The sequence below is a fragment of the Acomys minous genome, assembly GCF_964271855.1.
Source record: "Acomys minous genome assembly, chromosome: 1".
In the NCBI taxonomy this organism is placed as follows: Eukaryota; Metazoa; Chordata; class Mammalia; order Rodentia; family Muridae; genus Acomys; species Acomys minous.
This window is the reverse complement of record NC_140483.1, coordinates 172247883-172262835: the sequence shown is the minus strand read 5'-3', so window position 1 is coordinate 172262835 and position 14953 is coordinate 172247883. Positions and strand designations below refer to the sequence as shown.

At 38.8% G+C, this 14953-nt stretch overlaps 1 protein-coding gene across 8 annotated transcripts in view; it reads left to right on the top strand.

The window, feature by feature from the left end:
• The window catches only part of NFIB (nuclear factor I B), a 217570-nt gene that overhangs the window by 170361 nt on the left and 32256 nt on the right, over positions 1–14953 (top strand). For 4 of the 8 annotated variants that reach the window (XM_084796647.1, XM_084796649.1, XM_084796646.1 and 1 more), the window contains 3 exons: positions 4459–4593; positions 8005–8189; positions 12231–12396. In XM_084796647.1, the coding sequence (XP_084652773.1) occupies positions 4459–4593; positions 8005–8189; positions 12231–12396 (486 nt within the window). The remainder of the gene's footprint in view (positions 1–4458; positions 4594–8004; positions 8190–12230; positions 12397–14953) is intronic. The other 4 variants (XM_084796650.1, XM_084796648.1, XM_084796651.1 and 1 more) reach the window with 2 other exon arrangements.

The window sequence follows — 14953 nt, the reverse complement described above, 5'->3', positions numbered from 1 at the left end:
GTTCCTGCTGAGCCTTATTGCTGCCCGTAGACCTCAGAAATGTCCCCGGTAGGAATATGGTTTGCTTGGGTATGTTTAGTTGAACAAGGTGTTGTTGAGTAAGTAGAATAAGAGAGTAGGAAAGCCTGACTCAGGAAATGGGAAAAGTCAGGCAGTAGGAGGGACAGCAGGACGGAAGCCATCCCTTCACCCCTCAAGTACACTGTTAACATCCCTCATTGCGACAGAGGGTGAAAAGCCTAGTGGCAAACATACTTGTGTATGTATGGAATCCCAACACTTGGAAGGTTGAGGCAGAAGGATTCTCAGTTCGAGACCAGGCTGTTCTATATCTCAAGACCAACCCTGTCTGTCCAAACCAAATAAATAAATAAATGAAAAATGACATAATCTGGAAAAAAGAAACAGAAAGATGGTCACACTGTGGGACAGTCTTCCAATGTGAAATCATTCATAAATGAATTCTTCATAAATAAAGCTTACATCTTATCCCAATGTTAAGGCCTTCTTGGCTTTTGCTTCTTTCTTAGCAGTTGTGAGTTCTGCTCTCTTCTCCCAGAAGACGTAGCAGCTACGCTTTGTCTTACTGTCATTCTTTCTCTTCAGTGGCCTTATCTTATGTATTATTCAACTTACCCTTTATTATGTATGTATTACCATTCAACTTATTATATATTTATACATTATCCAGCTTTATTATTAAACTAATTTTCAATTTAATCTTTTTATGTATTATTCTTTCTTCTTGAGGAACAGTGGGTTGCAAAACGCACAGCATTTGTTTTTCTTGACAGAAAGGCCACCAAAAGCCACCTTCTCCATACTTTCATTCCCCAAACATTTGTGTGTGTGTGTGTGTGTGTGTGTGTGTGTGTGTGTGTGTGTGTGTAGTATATGAGTGCATTCAAAATAAAAATGATGTCATTCTTGAAAGTCTATTAGACCACAGATTTTCAAAATAAAATTAAAATCCAAACAATACAAGTTGATTGGTAGTTAAAATGTAATGTCTAGAAACTCAGCCCTGAGTTCTCTGCATAATTGCCTTTTATCCCCCTCCCCCAGTCCACAGTTGTGTTTCCCTTTGAGAGGAGTTCACTTTTGTGGCTGTGAGTGCTCAGCATTGTACCCTTTCCATGCCACGTAGCAGTATTTCTTTATTGATTAATGGGCCCAGAATTAATTTCACTTAATGGGAAGACAAAGAAATAAGACTAAATGCTCCTACTACCCCGCTCTTTCTAAAGCCAGTCCTTCTGCCTTGGCAGGTACACTCCCTCATGCTTGCCTTCATCCTGAGTTATTTTTGTTGTTTAAACAGGAGATAGCTTGTAGTCCTTTTCAGCCTGTGGGCAGCCATTGTCACTCTTTCTGCTGTGTCTCCACCATAATCCTCGGTGTCCCGCACAAGAAAATACTGTTCTTATTAGGCACGTGTCTAAAAGAGGACGAACCAAAAAGTGGACATCCAACAGCTACTCAACGAAAGCTAAGGGTGTCATTTAGACTAAGAAAAGTTTTAAATTATGTAAGTTAAAAGTGACAAAATCACTCCTAATCTTAAACTTTGACACAAATGATAGTTGACTTGTTCCTCTATGGACAGAGGCTCCTGGGAGTTTGGCTGTCTTTTGTGAGTGCTCTGGTGGTCCGGGTAGTTTTAGGGCCCCTGTTTTTTTGCAGGTGGTGTAGCTAGAACAGCTCTTTTCTGCTTCTGAGTGCACAGTGAACTTCACTCTTTCACTTGATGTGTGCTGTAGTTTACCACCCTTTCTAGGAAGACTTGGGAAACTGATTTACACAGCTTTGGTTCTTTGAAATTTTCCTGTAGGCAGAGGTAAACATAAGAGTCAACATTAAACTATTGTCTTTTTTTAAACCACCAATCATAAGAATTTGAAATGGGGACTAGAGAGATCGCTCAGTGGTTAAGAGCACTGGCTGCTTTTGCAGAGTACTGGGATCTGGTTCCCAGCACGCACATGGCGTGCCTTACCGTCTGTAACTCCAGTTTTAGGGATCCAATACTTCTCCTGACCTATAGCCAGCCAGCGTACATGTGGTATATAATACATTGCAGACAAAACAAACACTGTGCAATGGAAACACTGTGTTGTCTATTATAAGGAGTGAGATAGAGCTCCTTCCTCTTCTAACAGTTTGTGTGCCCAACTTCGACTTCCAGGAGGTCAAGCCCAAGAGTGAATCATTCCTTTTAGGATCTTATAGTTCTTAGGTGAAGCTTAGTATTGTCCTTGCTATTTTGAGGGTACCTTAGCTGAAATGAGCTTCCTTTTCGTATGTATTTTTTAAAATGTTGCCTTTAAATTCTGCCCCCACCCGCAGCCCTTTGTGGCAGCCTTAATTGTTGTGGCTTCCTGAGCAACTTTCTTTTCTTTTTGTCTTTTTGAGAACTGTAGTAAAAATTGAAGTCTTGAGGGTTAGTGCTCACCCATTAGTCAAAAGTGTAGCTTTTGCCTTCAGGAACCTCTGCTGTCTACTGCCTTCAGGAGCATGTCCATTCCTCAAGTGTCAGCATGCTCAAAACACATACTCAATTTTATTGGATGCCTTTTCCAGAACTTAGGTAATTTCTCAAATGGTAAAAAACAAACAAACAAACAAACAAACAAAAAACCAAATGGTAACTAGTCTCTTATGTTAATAACACTGGGAGGCCTTTTTCTTATTTCAGAACATTATGAATAAACAATGCAGATCATATATTTTTAATGTACTGCTAAGGCTGTAGTAGTTTTCTTTTGACAGAGAGAGGCCTCTTCTAAATATGTGCACAGAAATATTCAGAGGTAAAATTATATGATAATAGATTTACTTCAAAAGTAATATGTGGAGCAGACCTGTAGCTGAGATTCTGAATTGACAGTGGTTGACATTGGCTGCTGGGTACAAGAAGCCCTTTATTATTCTGTCTACTGTGGACACATTTAAATTTTTTGATAAGAAAATACAAATTTTATTGGTCATATTATTGTTAGAACAGTTTAATATAAATTTATAAGGTTCCATAAAAATCGACATTACTTGAGATGTTAAAACCTGAGTCACTTCCCTTACACTGGTGCCCATTGCATATTCTTGTCAAACATGCTGGGTGATGCCATCCCAGAGCGACCCAAGATGATGAGCTTTCACAACAGCTTGCATCAATTTACCTTTGTTAATTCTGCTCACCTCTCTGTTGTATTAGCTCGGCCCGCACTTCTATTTCAGTCTCTCACCGTCTGTATTTTACATGTGTTCAGTAGTTATGGAATGGGTGAGTGGGCCCGTGACTACTTCTGTCATGGCGTGATCGACAGTCTTTGGCACTTCCCTTTGACTGCTTTCTATTCTCTCACTGGATGTTTAGCTTTATAGAAGCAGAGAGTAAGTCCAGCTCACAGCTGTATCCTCAGAAAATGGTATTGTTTCTGGCATGAATCTAAGTTAGGTGCCTAATATGTACTTGTGAAGTGAATAAATATTAACCATAAATCGTATGTCTCTTTAAATGGGCCTCCATAATGAGTCCCTATCCCAACGCCACGTAGTAGCTCTGTTCACACTGCCTATTTGTCATAGGTTGCCCCTCCTATGACATGAGTGCTTCAAATCCAGACTTTGCTCACAGGTGTTTATTCTCCTTCTTTATAGATCACTGGGCTGTTTCAGTATTTTGTTGTCCCGCCATTTTTGAGTACCTATTCTGTAGATGTGTTATCCCGTGTACCTTTTACAACTGGCACTTCCTTGGGGGCTGCCTTCCTTAACCTGGGGAGGCAGAGAACCAACCTCTGCACACAGAGGCTGGGAGTGCAACAGCCAATGCCATAGTGTCTCTGGACTCAGCCCACGGACTTCCTCTCCGCTGGTGACAGATGTTTCTACGGCATTTTCCTCTTTACTAACAGCGAGTGCCCCTAGTCAGGCATTACTTTTTGTTTACCTTAACAGCCATAATAATTGGGAAAACAGAGGAACCTGATAAAATATTTGCAGAATTAGCAGGTTAAGGAATGCATTTTCATTTGTTTTTTGCTAAACAAGTAAATAAAATTTTCATAAAAGATACTAGGTCAGAGATTGTTTTACACACACTAGCACCCGGTTACCCCCTTGTTTTCGCAGTGTTGCCATCAGTTTGAAAGGTAGCTCCTAAGTCATTGAGATCAAAGAAGTCAGAAATGGGCTACAGAAGACCTCCAAGTCTATACATAGCACGTGCATTTTCGGATCTTCAGGGTTTCTTTGATGATACCTTGGGTTAGCTTCAGCAGAGAATGGTTCTGAAAGGCACTTTACAGCTCGAGCACGGCTGGGTCTTTGATTAGATTTTTGTAATCGGGTGAGAGGAAAAGAATCCTAGCGTATCGGGGCATGAGATCCGTTATGTTGGTGTGAACTTCGTTGCCTAAGAAGGCCAGGCAGGTTGAACGTGTCCCTTTTGCTTTGCAGATATGTCTTCTCCAACCACCATGAAGAAGCCTGAGAAGCCACTGTTTAGCTCCACGTCTCCACAGGATTCTTCCCCGAGACTGAGCACTTTCCCCCAGCACCACCATCCCGGGATACCCGGAGTCGCGCACAGTGGTGAGGAGCTTCAAGTGGAGAGGAAAGGCTTGCCTCTTGTCCACACACCAAACACTTAAGGGTGGAGGGGAAGTTGGTTGTCGTTGCTATGGTGACTATATCCTCTCCACCCAATGCGGAGGGTTGCTAATAGACAAACTATTTTTTTCTTACTAGTTTATGAGAAAATATTTCAGATGAGATATTTTAACAATATTTACATTTGAAAATTTAAAATTTCAATCACAAGAACTTTCAAAAGCAGTATATATTTATCTTAACTTTAACTCCAGGATTGGCCCTAGTTTTGTATATTCTGCTAGAGAAAGATGGAGTTCCACAGATAATAATGAGTTAAGTTTTTTTTTGTAGGCACTAAGAACATAAACACTATAATTGTACACCTTTGAAAAATTTAAAAACCTACATACAATTAGTAATCAGTACTGTATACTGAGTACTGATTACTTTTAAGTTTCCTATAGACTACTGGTTTGATAGTTTTATATATTACTATATTTATAACGACATTCTTACTGCTTCTAATTTGTAGTTAGATGACCCTTATTCTACTGAATTTAGTTTTTAAATCTCCACTCATAAGTTGAAATATGAGGTTTATTGTTTCTTTGTCTTAAAATGTATGGTTTTAGATGTTATCATTAAGGAAGTTATGAAGCTGAAATAGGAATATAAAAATTGCAGTGGTATAAAGATTTTCATATTAATTGTTTGGGATTTTGAGCTAAGAGAAAAAAAATTAGTAACCATTTTATAGATGCTGCATATTTGGCCACAAGTAATTAACCCACATTAATTAATTTAATGGCATCTGCATTATGATACTTGATTAAAAATTTATATTTCTAACATTTTTAAATAGTTAAGTAGTACTTTTATATAATGAAACATGAAACCTCTGCAATAAGCTTTATATTTTGGTTTCTGCCAAACACTTAAATATCTAAAATACCAGTCATATATACAACTTATATTTAGTAGGTTACCACCTGTGGTAGGAACCTCAGTCAAGGCAAAAAAAAAAGGAACCATGGTATTGTAGGGTCCCTGGCCAAGTATATACTCTCAGAAGGACCAGGCACTTAGGAGAGGCTTAGCTCCCTGACATAAATATGATCTAGTCTAAGTTTGAAGGGCAGGTTAACCCGGGAAGGAACAGCCAGCCAGGAGGATACCTGTTGGGACAGAGGCAACAATAGTTCCGGTATAGCATGGTGACTGCACCAAGGAACTGCCATGTGGCCAAGGACCAGCAAATCCTAGCATGGCCAGTGGTCCAGGAATGGGGCCTAAAACACAGGAAGACCCACACATCTTTGTGAAATCACTGGGTCTCTATTCTGGAAACAATAGGAAATAAACTATAAGTATTTTAGCAGAGAAGTTACACAATTGCAATGACATTTTTAAAAAAAAGTTATTGGTACAAAACTATAAAGAAAGGACTCCGACTAGAGGTAGAAAGACAATTCAGAAGAATTTGTAATAATGGATGCAAAAAAAAGTGTATGTTTTCTTTTCAAATGAAGGGAAACATTTCTGTTGTGTAATTTGCCTTCTGTCAAAGCATTAGAATAGCTTTTATTAATAAAATAGCCATTTTTACTTTTATTTTGAAAGATAACATCTTACCTGCTTCTATCAGGCCCACTGTAGCTCCTGAACTACCCAAAGATTTGAATTCAAACTTGAGTTGTCCCTGTCCTCTTAAAAAGAGCCTTTTTTTCTTCAGAACTGGGGAGACCAATTAGCTCTCAAGCCCAGAGGCCAACATATAGCCATGAGGGTTTATGTACACATGTGAACAAAGCTATAATTAAAATGAGCTGGGATTAAGATTTCCTATGACTTTGGGTATAGTTCGTTGTAGAAAGCATACTTGAGGTCCTGGCCTTGGTTTAAAAACACAAAAACAAAAACGTCCCCAGACATTAAGTTAAAGATGCCCACTTTTTCAACAAACATTTGCATCTCCTTACTTTATACTTTAAGTGGGTGTACATCTTAGAGAAATACTGTAGCAGATCGGCTGTTTTAAGAAACGTCCAGTTGTTCTTCTCAACGCCTCCGGGAGGAGGATGCCTTAGGGAAAGGGTTGAAGCCGTGCATTCTGGTGCCATGCTTCTGCAAGTCCTAAGGACCAGTTCTCCCAGACCTGTCAAATTAAGCTCAAGATTCTGAACTGTGCCCTCCTGAGTTTTTACATCCTGAGTGTTTTCTTCGAGGGAAATAACAGTATTTCTTTTTTTTTTTTTTTAAAGCTTTCTTCTCCCTTCTCTCCTTTTCAAATAATTACAAAGTTGAAGATGATCATTACAGATAAATTTCACTTGTAGTCATGGAAAGAATGTAGTTTTCACATTGTTTGCTGGGTTGTTTTCTAAAATATTGAACACTATTTTTATTTTCATATGACTTAGACAAAATATCAAAGCAATAGAGATTTAATTTTTACATATATATATTTTTGTCTTAATTAGTTGTTATATTATTATTTCCAGAAACTCTATAGTAATAATAGCTAAAATTTTCTTTTTGCATATTTAAGATTTTAAAATTATTTTTCAAAAGTAAACATTATGATCATACTATTGTGGAAAGCTACCATTGAACATTACACATAACATATATTTTATATGGTAATCCCTGCTGCAAGTAGAATGTATTATTCTAAAATATATTGGCAAACTCATATGTTTCCCTATATAAAATTTAAATTAACATTTTTGTGGAGTTTATTTTTTTTATCTTACCTCAGCAATACTGTTGAACTTCAGTCTAGTAACAACTGGAGTCAGGATTAAAAATAGCCATAGGATAAAGATCTTTTGGCTTTGAAAGGAATCATCTTCATAAGTACAAGAGTCTAGTCCCACGTGCTGATTTTCAGGAGTATTTACTTAGGGAGCAGATCATTATTCATGGCCTGACATTTGGAGCTGTTAATTGTTGACTTTCATCTTAAACAACTGTCAACTAGGTTGAATTATATTTCTATTTTGAGTTGTAGGGGAAAACTTGTAGGTCTCTTTTCTCTAATTAATACTATAACTTGGTCTGATTTGGGGAGACAAAGACTGTAATCAAGGAATAAAGAATGTATTTTGAATGGAGAGTAACTTATTCAAGAGTTTTGTATACTACTACCATAATCTGTACAAGAACTTTTTTTTTTCATTTCTGCTCATGGATCTGGAAAGAAAGATGGGTTTGTTATGTAGGATGGAGTTGATGTCTGTAGGGCCTTAGCAGAGGCAGCGTTGAGAGAAAAAAAAAAAGCCAAAGTGAAAGGCAGTTTACTTAATATGGGAACGAGTGAGTGAGCGGCCTGCAGTTTTATAGCATTAGGAGTGAATGAAGGAAGAAGGCCATGCACTGACTAGCCAGTCCTTGTTTTTGTGTGTTCTGTAGTCATCTCAACTCGAACTCCACCTCCACCCTCGCCGTTGCCATTTCCAACGCAAGCTATCCTTCCTCCAGCCCCATCAAGCTACTTCTCTCATCCAACGATCAGATATCCTCCCCACCTGAATCCTCAGGATACTCTGAAGAATTACGTACCTTCTTACGACCCATCCAGTCCTCAAACCAGCCAGGTAAACATAAGAGAAAACATCATTACCTAGAGCCTAAGGGACGCGGGGCAGGTCTCACTGTTAAGCGTGAAATCAGTCAGACAGTATGTCTACTGGAACATCAAGCCTTGCAATCTGTCTCCAGAAAGCTTCTTGGTGACTCAATAAGTTTTTTTTTTTTAATTTAAAGGTGGCAGAATGACAGGTAGGAAGTGTGTTACCCCAAAGGGATACATTTGTGACTACGTTTTGGGTTTAATGTTTTTGGATTTTCATTGATTGAAAGAAAGTTTGCGCAGAATGTTCATTGCCAAAAACCTCTTGGGCTGGAGTTCACACCTATGGAGTATCTGGTTTGACAGAGAGACAAAGTGCTTATTTCAGGAGGGAGCAAGGTATGTGCTAAAGTAAACACTCACAAAAGAACTTACAGCTGTATTTATAGGCCAGGTATTCGGCATTAAAAACAGCTTTGGTAATGAAAACATTTCAGCAGCCTTTGATGACTCCTTGACTCTTTGCAGAGACATGACATATATTTAGTAATGAGTGGCATTTCTAGCTTTCTGTCTTTGTCTGTCTGTCTCTCTCTCTCAACATCACATAGTGGTTTTAGGAAGTCATTTTGTAAGTATAGTAATTCTTGTGCATTTCTCTCTCCAGATGTATAGTTTCCTCTGGTGAGAGGTCACTGTATAGGGGTTTTTCCACAGGAAGATTTTTGCATAGTCAGCTAGAAGGTCTTTGTGCCGATAATGAGTCTGTTAGTAGCTACAGTACCTAGGTCTCTGGTGGAATTTTGATCTGATGGTCTAGTGGTGGGTTTTCTGTTTTAATCTCAAAAAACCCTGTTCACGTCTAGCAACTTTTAAGACTTTGAGAAAAATCTATACAACATTTTATGATACAACTGTTAAATTTACTAAACTTAGAGTACATAGTATATATGTGTCAATTATAAAGTTCAGGGGGAACCTTTTGTACTAACTTGTTAAATGAAGCAGAATGATTCTTTTTAGATGCTTTATTTTAAACATAAAATACTGTACCCCTTGTGTGGCTTAGAAGGTTATGTTTGCTTTTAGTTTCAGTAACCAATATACAAAACTTAATATTACTGTTTGGGAGTTAAACATCTATTTGTGCTTTAGAAAATGGTGTTCTAGTGATGAGACTAAAGACAGTTATGGATGGGGTGAGATCTTGGGATGCCAGTTTGGAAATAAAATTTACTCTCAGAGTATGGATTCAAAAGTCTCTGTTCCATATAGTATTTTGCTAGACTCAGCTGGGAACAGTGCACATGAGGTCTGATTTTAATTTGTGTAGAATTTCCATGAATAACAAAGTCTAATTAAGACATCCATTAAAAGTCCTTAACGTTAATTCAGTGTGGAAAATCTTAGAGTTCCATTGGATTTTTTTTTTAAACTGATGTCTTAATTAGGCACTGTTAGGGGGAAAATTATGCAAATTAAAATCAGGCCCTTAGTGTTACGCATTTCTTTAATTATTCAGTGCTTGTTTTACATATATTCAATTTCTTTATAAGTTAAGAGTGCATATTAGGTGATAATCTGCCTCTCTTGTCTTGGTTTTTCCTGTATGTTTTCAAAGTAACGGTCCAGCTTCTAGAGGTGCATGTCACCCCCATCTCAGCTGAGAGCCAAGAACTAAAAGAAAACCCTTCAGAGTTGTATATACCGAAAGAAACATCACAGTAGGATAACCCACCACAGCCAGTGCCCTTCGTCCTCAGACGAGACACCCCTGTCTCTAGCCGACAGCTGCTTAAAAGGCAGATGCTTCAGAATGTAGCTTTATGTGTTTAAATTTGTGGGAAACTGAAAAGTGACACTTCCTCTGACCCTGGAGTTTTTAGAAAAGTCTGCATGGACTTAAGTCACTCTTCTTTGTCCTTTTGAATGGAAGAACACCTGTCTGGTCACAGTCCTTCAGTCCCTATAGACAAGGTGTACACCGCACAAGCTTATCTTCACAGTCCTTCAGTCCCTATAGACAAGGTGTACACCGCACAAGCTCATCTTCAGTGGCAACATGGCGCTCACATTCTTGCCATTTCACTCCTGTTTCCAGGTTGGTGTGGACTGTTTTGGTGAACACTGTGCAGAAACACTTTGCCATTAGCTGTACCACCAGTGCAAAAGGGAGAGGTTTCTTCTCTGCAAGGACATACACAAAGCAGTCATTTACAATGTTCTCATAGCCAGAAATGGATAATGTCTATTCTAAGAAGCAAACTAACACTGATTTAGAAAGAAAAATGGATCTTCATAGTGAATGGCAGAAATTTTTCGTTTCTGTTTTTTTTTCTTTTCTTTTCTTTCTTTCTTTCTTTTTTTTTTTTTAAGGAACAGTATAACTGCTTTGATGTTTCATTCCAAACTCAAAGCATTTGCCTTTCAGGGTAGAACCGTTACTCTGTGCCTTCACAGTGCTGGAGATGGGGAGTGGGCACTTGTCCCCAAGCCCTGCGGTCAGCAAGCAGCTGCTTCCCAGCCTGTCCAGCACCATGCTGAACTGGATTCTTAAGCAACTGAGATGCATTCCCCCCTACCCCAGCAATTTGGAGATTAATTCCATTACTGCTGCCCCAATTAGAGCAAGACAGTCATGCTATTCAGGGGAATATTTTGAATAAAATTGCCATAAAGATATAATTGTAGCATAGGTTTCCATAGAGGAAAACTCCAGTTTATTTTCCTAACATAAAGTTAAATACTTAAGTATACAGGATGAATTGTCAGGATATTCAAAGTCAATTTTTAAAAAAAATAGAATAGAGAAAGTAGATCCTCTGTAACCCACGCAAAGACTTAATCCATACCACTAAGTCAAAAATATTTAAGTGCTATCAATCTTTCTGTAAAGAATTAGCCAGTTATTAGATACATAGATAGATAGATAGATAGATAGAAAGAAAGAAATAGATAGACATTGTTTTATTGATTGCTTTGGAAAGTTTAGATTATAATGACCATATATTTGTGGAGAATACTTCCTAGCAAATTGTTAGAAATACATGCAGTGGAGAATTGCTTAATGAGTATAAATAGCATTCTCTATATGGGATAATATATACCAAGCTTTCTTCAAATAATGTATCCTTAGTGCTTTGTCTCCTATCATAGCAACCGTTTTTCAGTTGAGCGGCTAAAAACTCAAGTAATAACATCATCTTTCTGAATCTGGAAAGGAGATTTTCTTTATTAAATCTCACGAACATCTAGGCAACTCCTCATGTTCAACAATGGAAGAGCAACAGAAGAGCAGTGTGTTGACTGTCCTTGCGCCCACTTCAGTGCGTCATAGTCATTTGCTTTGGAGATGTTTTATTCCTCAGCATGTCTGACTTACTTCCACATTTTATGGCTTCATGTGCATCTGAAATCTTAGATGCTTCAGATCTCATTCTCTATGCTTGTCTTAGTAAACCACTGAAAGTAGACTGGGCACCCTAGATCTAAATTGCCTCATACCTGTGTCTGCATTAGCAGTGTGTGAGAGAGAGAGCTACAGTCTTATATGAAGAAGAATGGATTGTTGACTGTAAATGAAGGAAACTAAATAGTGTTGCCCATGTTCCTGTTCTTGACATTCTTGTGTCCCTTAAGTCAGTGACACCATCATTCAGTAGGAAAATATCCTACTGAGAGGTAACCTAGAGTGAGAAGGTGAACATAGGTTCTTACCATAGAGAACTGAGTAAGGAATTCCATTTTAGATTTTGCTGAGTCTCACTCTCCGTGTGGATTTTCTACCCTCCTACATAAGAGAGTCAGGTCAACTGGACTCTTAGGGGTGTTGTAAAGAGGAAGCCACCTGTGCAAAGTGCATTGATGATCAAAGCCTTGCTTTAAATACCGTTGCTGCTGCTTCTTACTGCTAACCATTGGTTGGCTCCCAGCGCGAACTTGAGAGGACCTGCGTGGAGGCTCTCCACCCTGTGCAGAATACGTATACGTGTACTGAGTGGAGTTGTTGGACAAGACTGACTGCCTTTTGGATCGCTTCACCTGGCATTCTGTTTTTGTTTTGTAGCCTAACAGCAGTGCTCAAGTAGTAGGGAAAGTGCCTGGCCATTTCACACCTGTCTTGGCACCCTCTCCCCATCCCAGTGCAGTGCGACCTGTGACCCTGACCATGACAGATACTAAACCCATCACTACATCCACTGAAGGTGAGGCAGCTTCACCTACAGCAACCAGTAAGTATTTCTTTAGGAAATGAGAAATGTCCATCAAAGGCACCATTGGATACATGATCCAAGGTGGACAACACAGGGACGTTTCTGGCTACCTGACCAGATGGAGATTTCTCATTTAAGTGGAGCTAGCAGGTATGAATATGGCCCGGCTGTCACATGCTCTCTCTTATCAAATGTCCATTAGTGCATCGTATTTGACAAGTGAGATGCATGCTTTTTTTTTCCTTTTTTAGTAAACAGCCAATACAAAAGTAATAGCCCATGCCTGCTTGTTCAAGGTAGATATTGAAATTCCACTGATAACACAACAGAGTATACAAGAGTCTTACATCACCAAAAAAAAAGATTAGGTAATTATTACTTATTGGCGCATTTCTAGAAACCAAGCCCCTTCCCCAAGTGAATAGAATCAATGCCTGTGCAAGATACTTGCATGGTTACCTTACTGTAGGTTATGTCACTGTGAGAAGCAGTCACACATTATGCCATGCAGACAAGGACACTGAAACGTAGGATTAGGAATATATAAGGTACCTACACTTTCATTGTCTACAACATTTTCTTTAAATCTTTTCATTGTTATTTTGGCTATCACATTACAATAAGATATTATGCTTCTTGGCATGGCCATAGCACTCTAACTGTCAGACTTAGGCAGAGTCCTTACATAGCACACACTGTAAATGTCAGACTTAGACAGTATCTTTATGTAGCACACATCAGCAGTAAGCCAAACGATTCCTCAACTTCATCATGTAGAATATTTGGAATTATATAAGGAGTCTATATTCAACTGAGTTCACCCAAACTACCCCCTTCTTAGAGGGAGCTGGTACGAATAGATTGGCAAATGGTGAGCTTTCATCTGGGAGGCACTAGCATGCTCCATCACCATGACATGTGTCTTACAGTCCAATAGTCCAGTGATATATATTTTTTTTTCATGGAGCAAGGAAGTCCTTGTGCTATGGAAACTCCCCTATGGAAATATACCATCAGAGACATCATTGGCTCTAACCCTCTCTTTCTCTCTTCTCTGTCAGCTCCTGGAAGAACATTCTTTTTTTTTTAATGGCCTCTAAAACCTGCAAAGAAACTTTCCAAGAAAGAATTAAACCACCCCAGGTGCACAGTGAATGTTCTACACTCATTTGTCATAGTTCACGAGCCCTACAAACTAGTAAGTCCAGACAGGCTCAGAATGTAGGTCACTAATCAGCGATGCTTGGTAGTCGGCTCACCGGCAGAGTCCTACCCTAGGAAGCCTTTCCCTGAATGCAAAGATGGATGAGACTTTTCTCTTAAATGTTTTCTGTGTGTATTACAACCACTAAGACACTATATGTATGTTTTGACAGTGAGCATCACAACGTCTTTGAGCCAAGACAACAATTTAAATAAAAGCACATTTTTAAAAAAAAACCCATGATTTTAAAAAGTAGTCAAAAGACTATCTCAGGATAAGTGGTAAAATCGAAAGTTCCAGGAACTTGTGGTGCCTGCTTTTATGCTGACACCCATACAGTCTAAAATTAGGAGAGGCTCCAGCCCAGATAACCACAGCCCTTTCACAGGCGTGCCTTCACCCTGTTTGATAATGAATTGCTTGTATACTCATGCAGAGGCTGTTCAAAAGGAGATCTCATTTGACTAGTAGAATTTCTAAAATATTCAAAAGGACCAGCTAGCTTATATAAAGGTAGCCTTTTCACTCCTATGAAAAAGAAATATACTGCGTAATCCTACTGATAATGGAACCCGAATGTAGAATTTATACATCAGTAAAACTAAACAGAGAGACCTAGAAAGTCTCTGTTTACGATTGTGGTGGCAGGGACCCCCACATACGGGTCTAGATATAGTGTTCACACTGTAAGGGTAAGGCTCCTCTGTCACCGCTCAGCCTGTGTGTTGAACTCTCACGGCCCGGTGGAGAGTAGGAAGCCCTGGTTGCTGCTCATGGGCACCCTTGCCGTTGCCCCTTATTTAGGAGTAATCGCTAACACAGCCTGCAAGAATCTTCAGTGGTTTTAAAACTTGACCTAAAAGTGTCAAAGTTCAAATGATCCATTTTTAGGTGAACATGGAGAGTTAGTATATTGAGTTTTTAAGAGCCAGCCTTTTAAAAGTCAGTGTCTGAATTCCTAATTAATATAATGGTTTTAAACCTTTCAGACCTCGGAGTGTAACACGTGGTACAAACTCAGTTTCTCTGTTTAATCCGAGATGGAGCAGTAGGCTTAATCCTTCTTTTCCTTGTAAAAAGTAGGCTTAGAAAGGAGACTGTTTCTGTGAGAAGTTCAGAAAAGCACCTGTTTTTTAAAAAAAAAAAGTCAACTACACTACAGCCGTGTAAACAACAGTCCCCCTGTATCTACTCTACCTGTGACCAAATATGTAAAAGTGCCACCAGCTCCTTCCTGGCCAATCACAAGCATTTGATAATTATTTTATACTTATAAAAATGAAGAATTCTTTCCCTTTTTTGGTCAAAATTTTTTCTACCGTATTTGACGACATTCCTCATATTAAATAAAAGATGGATCTAAGTCATTCT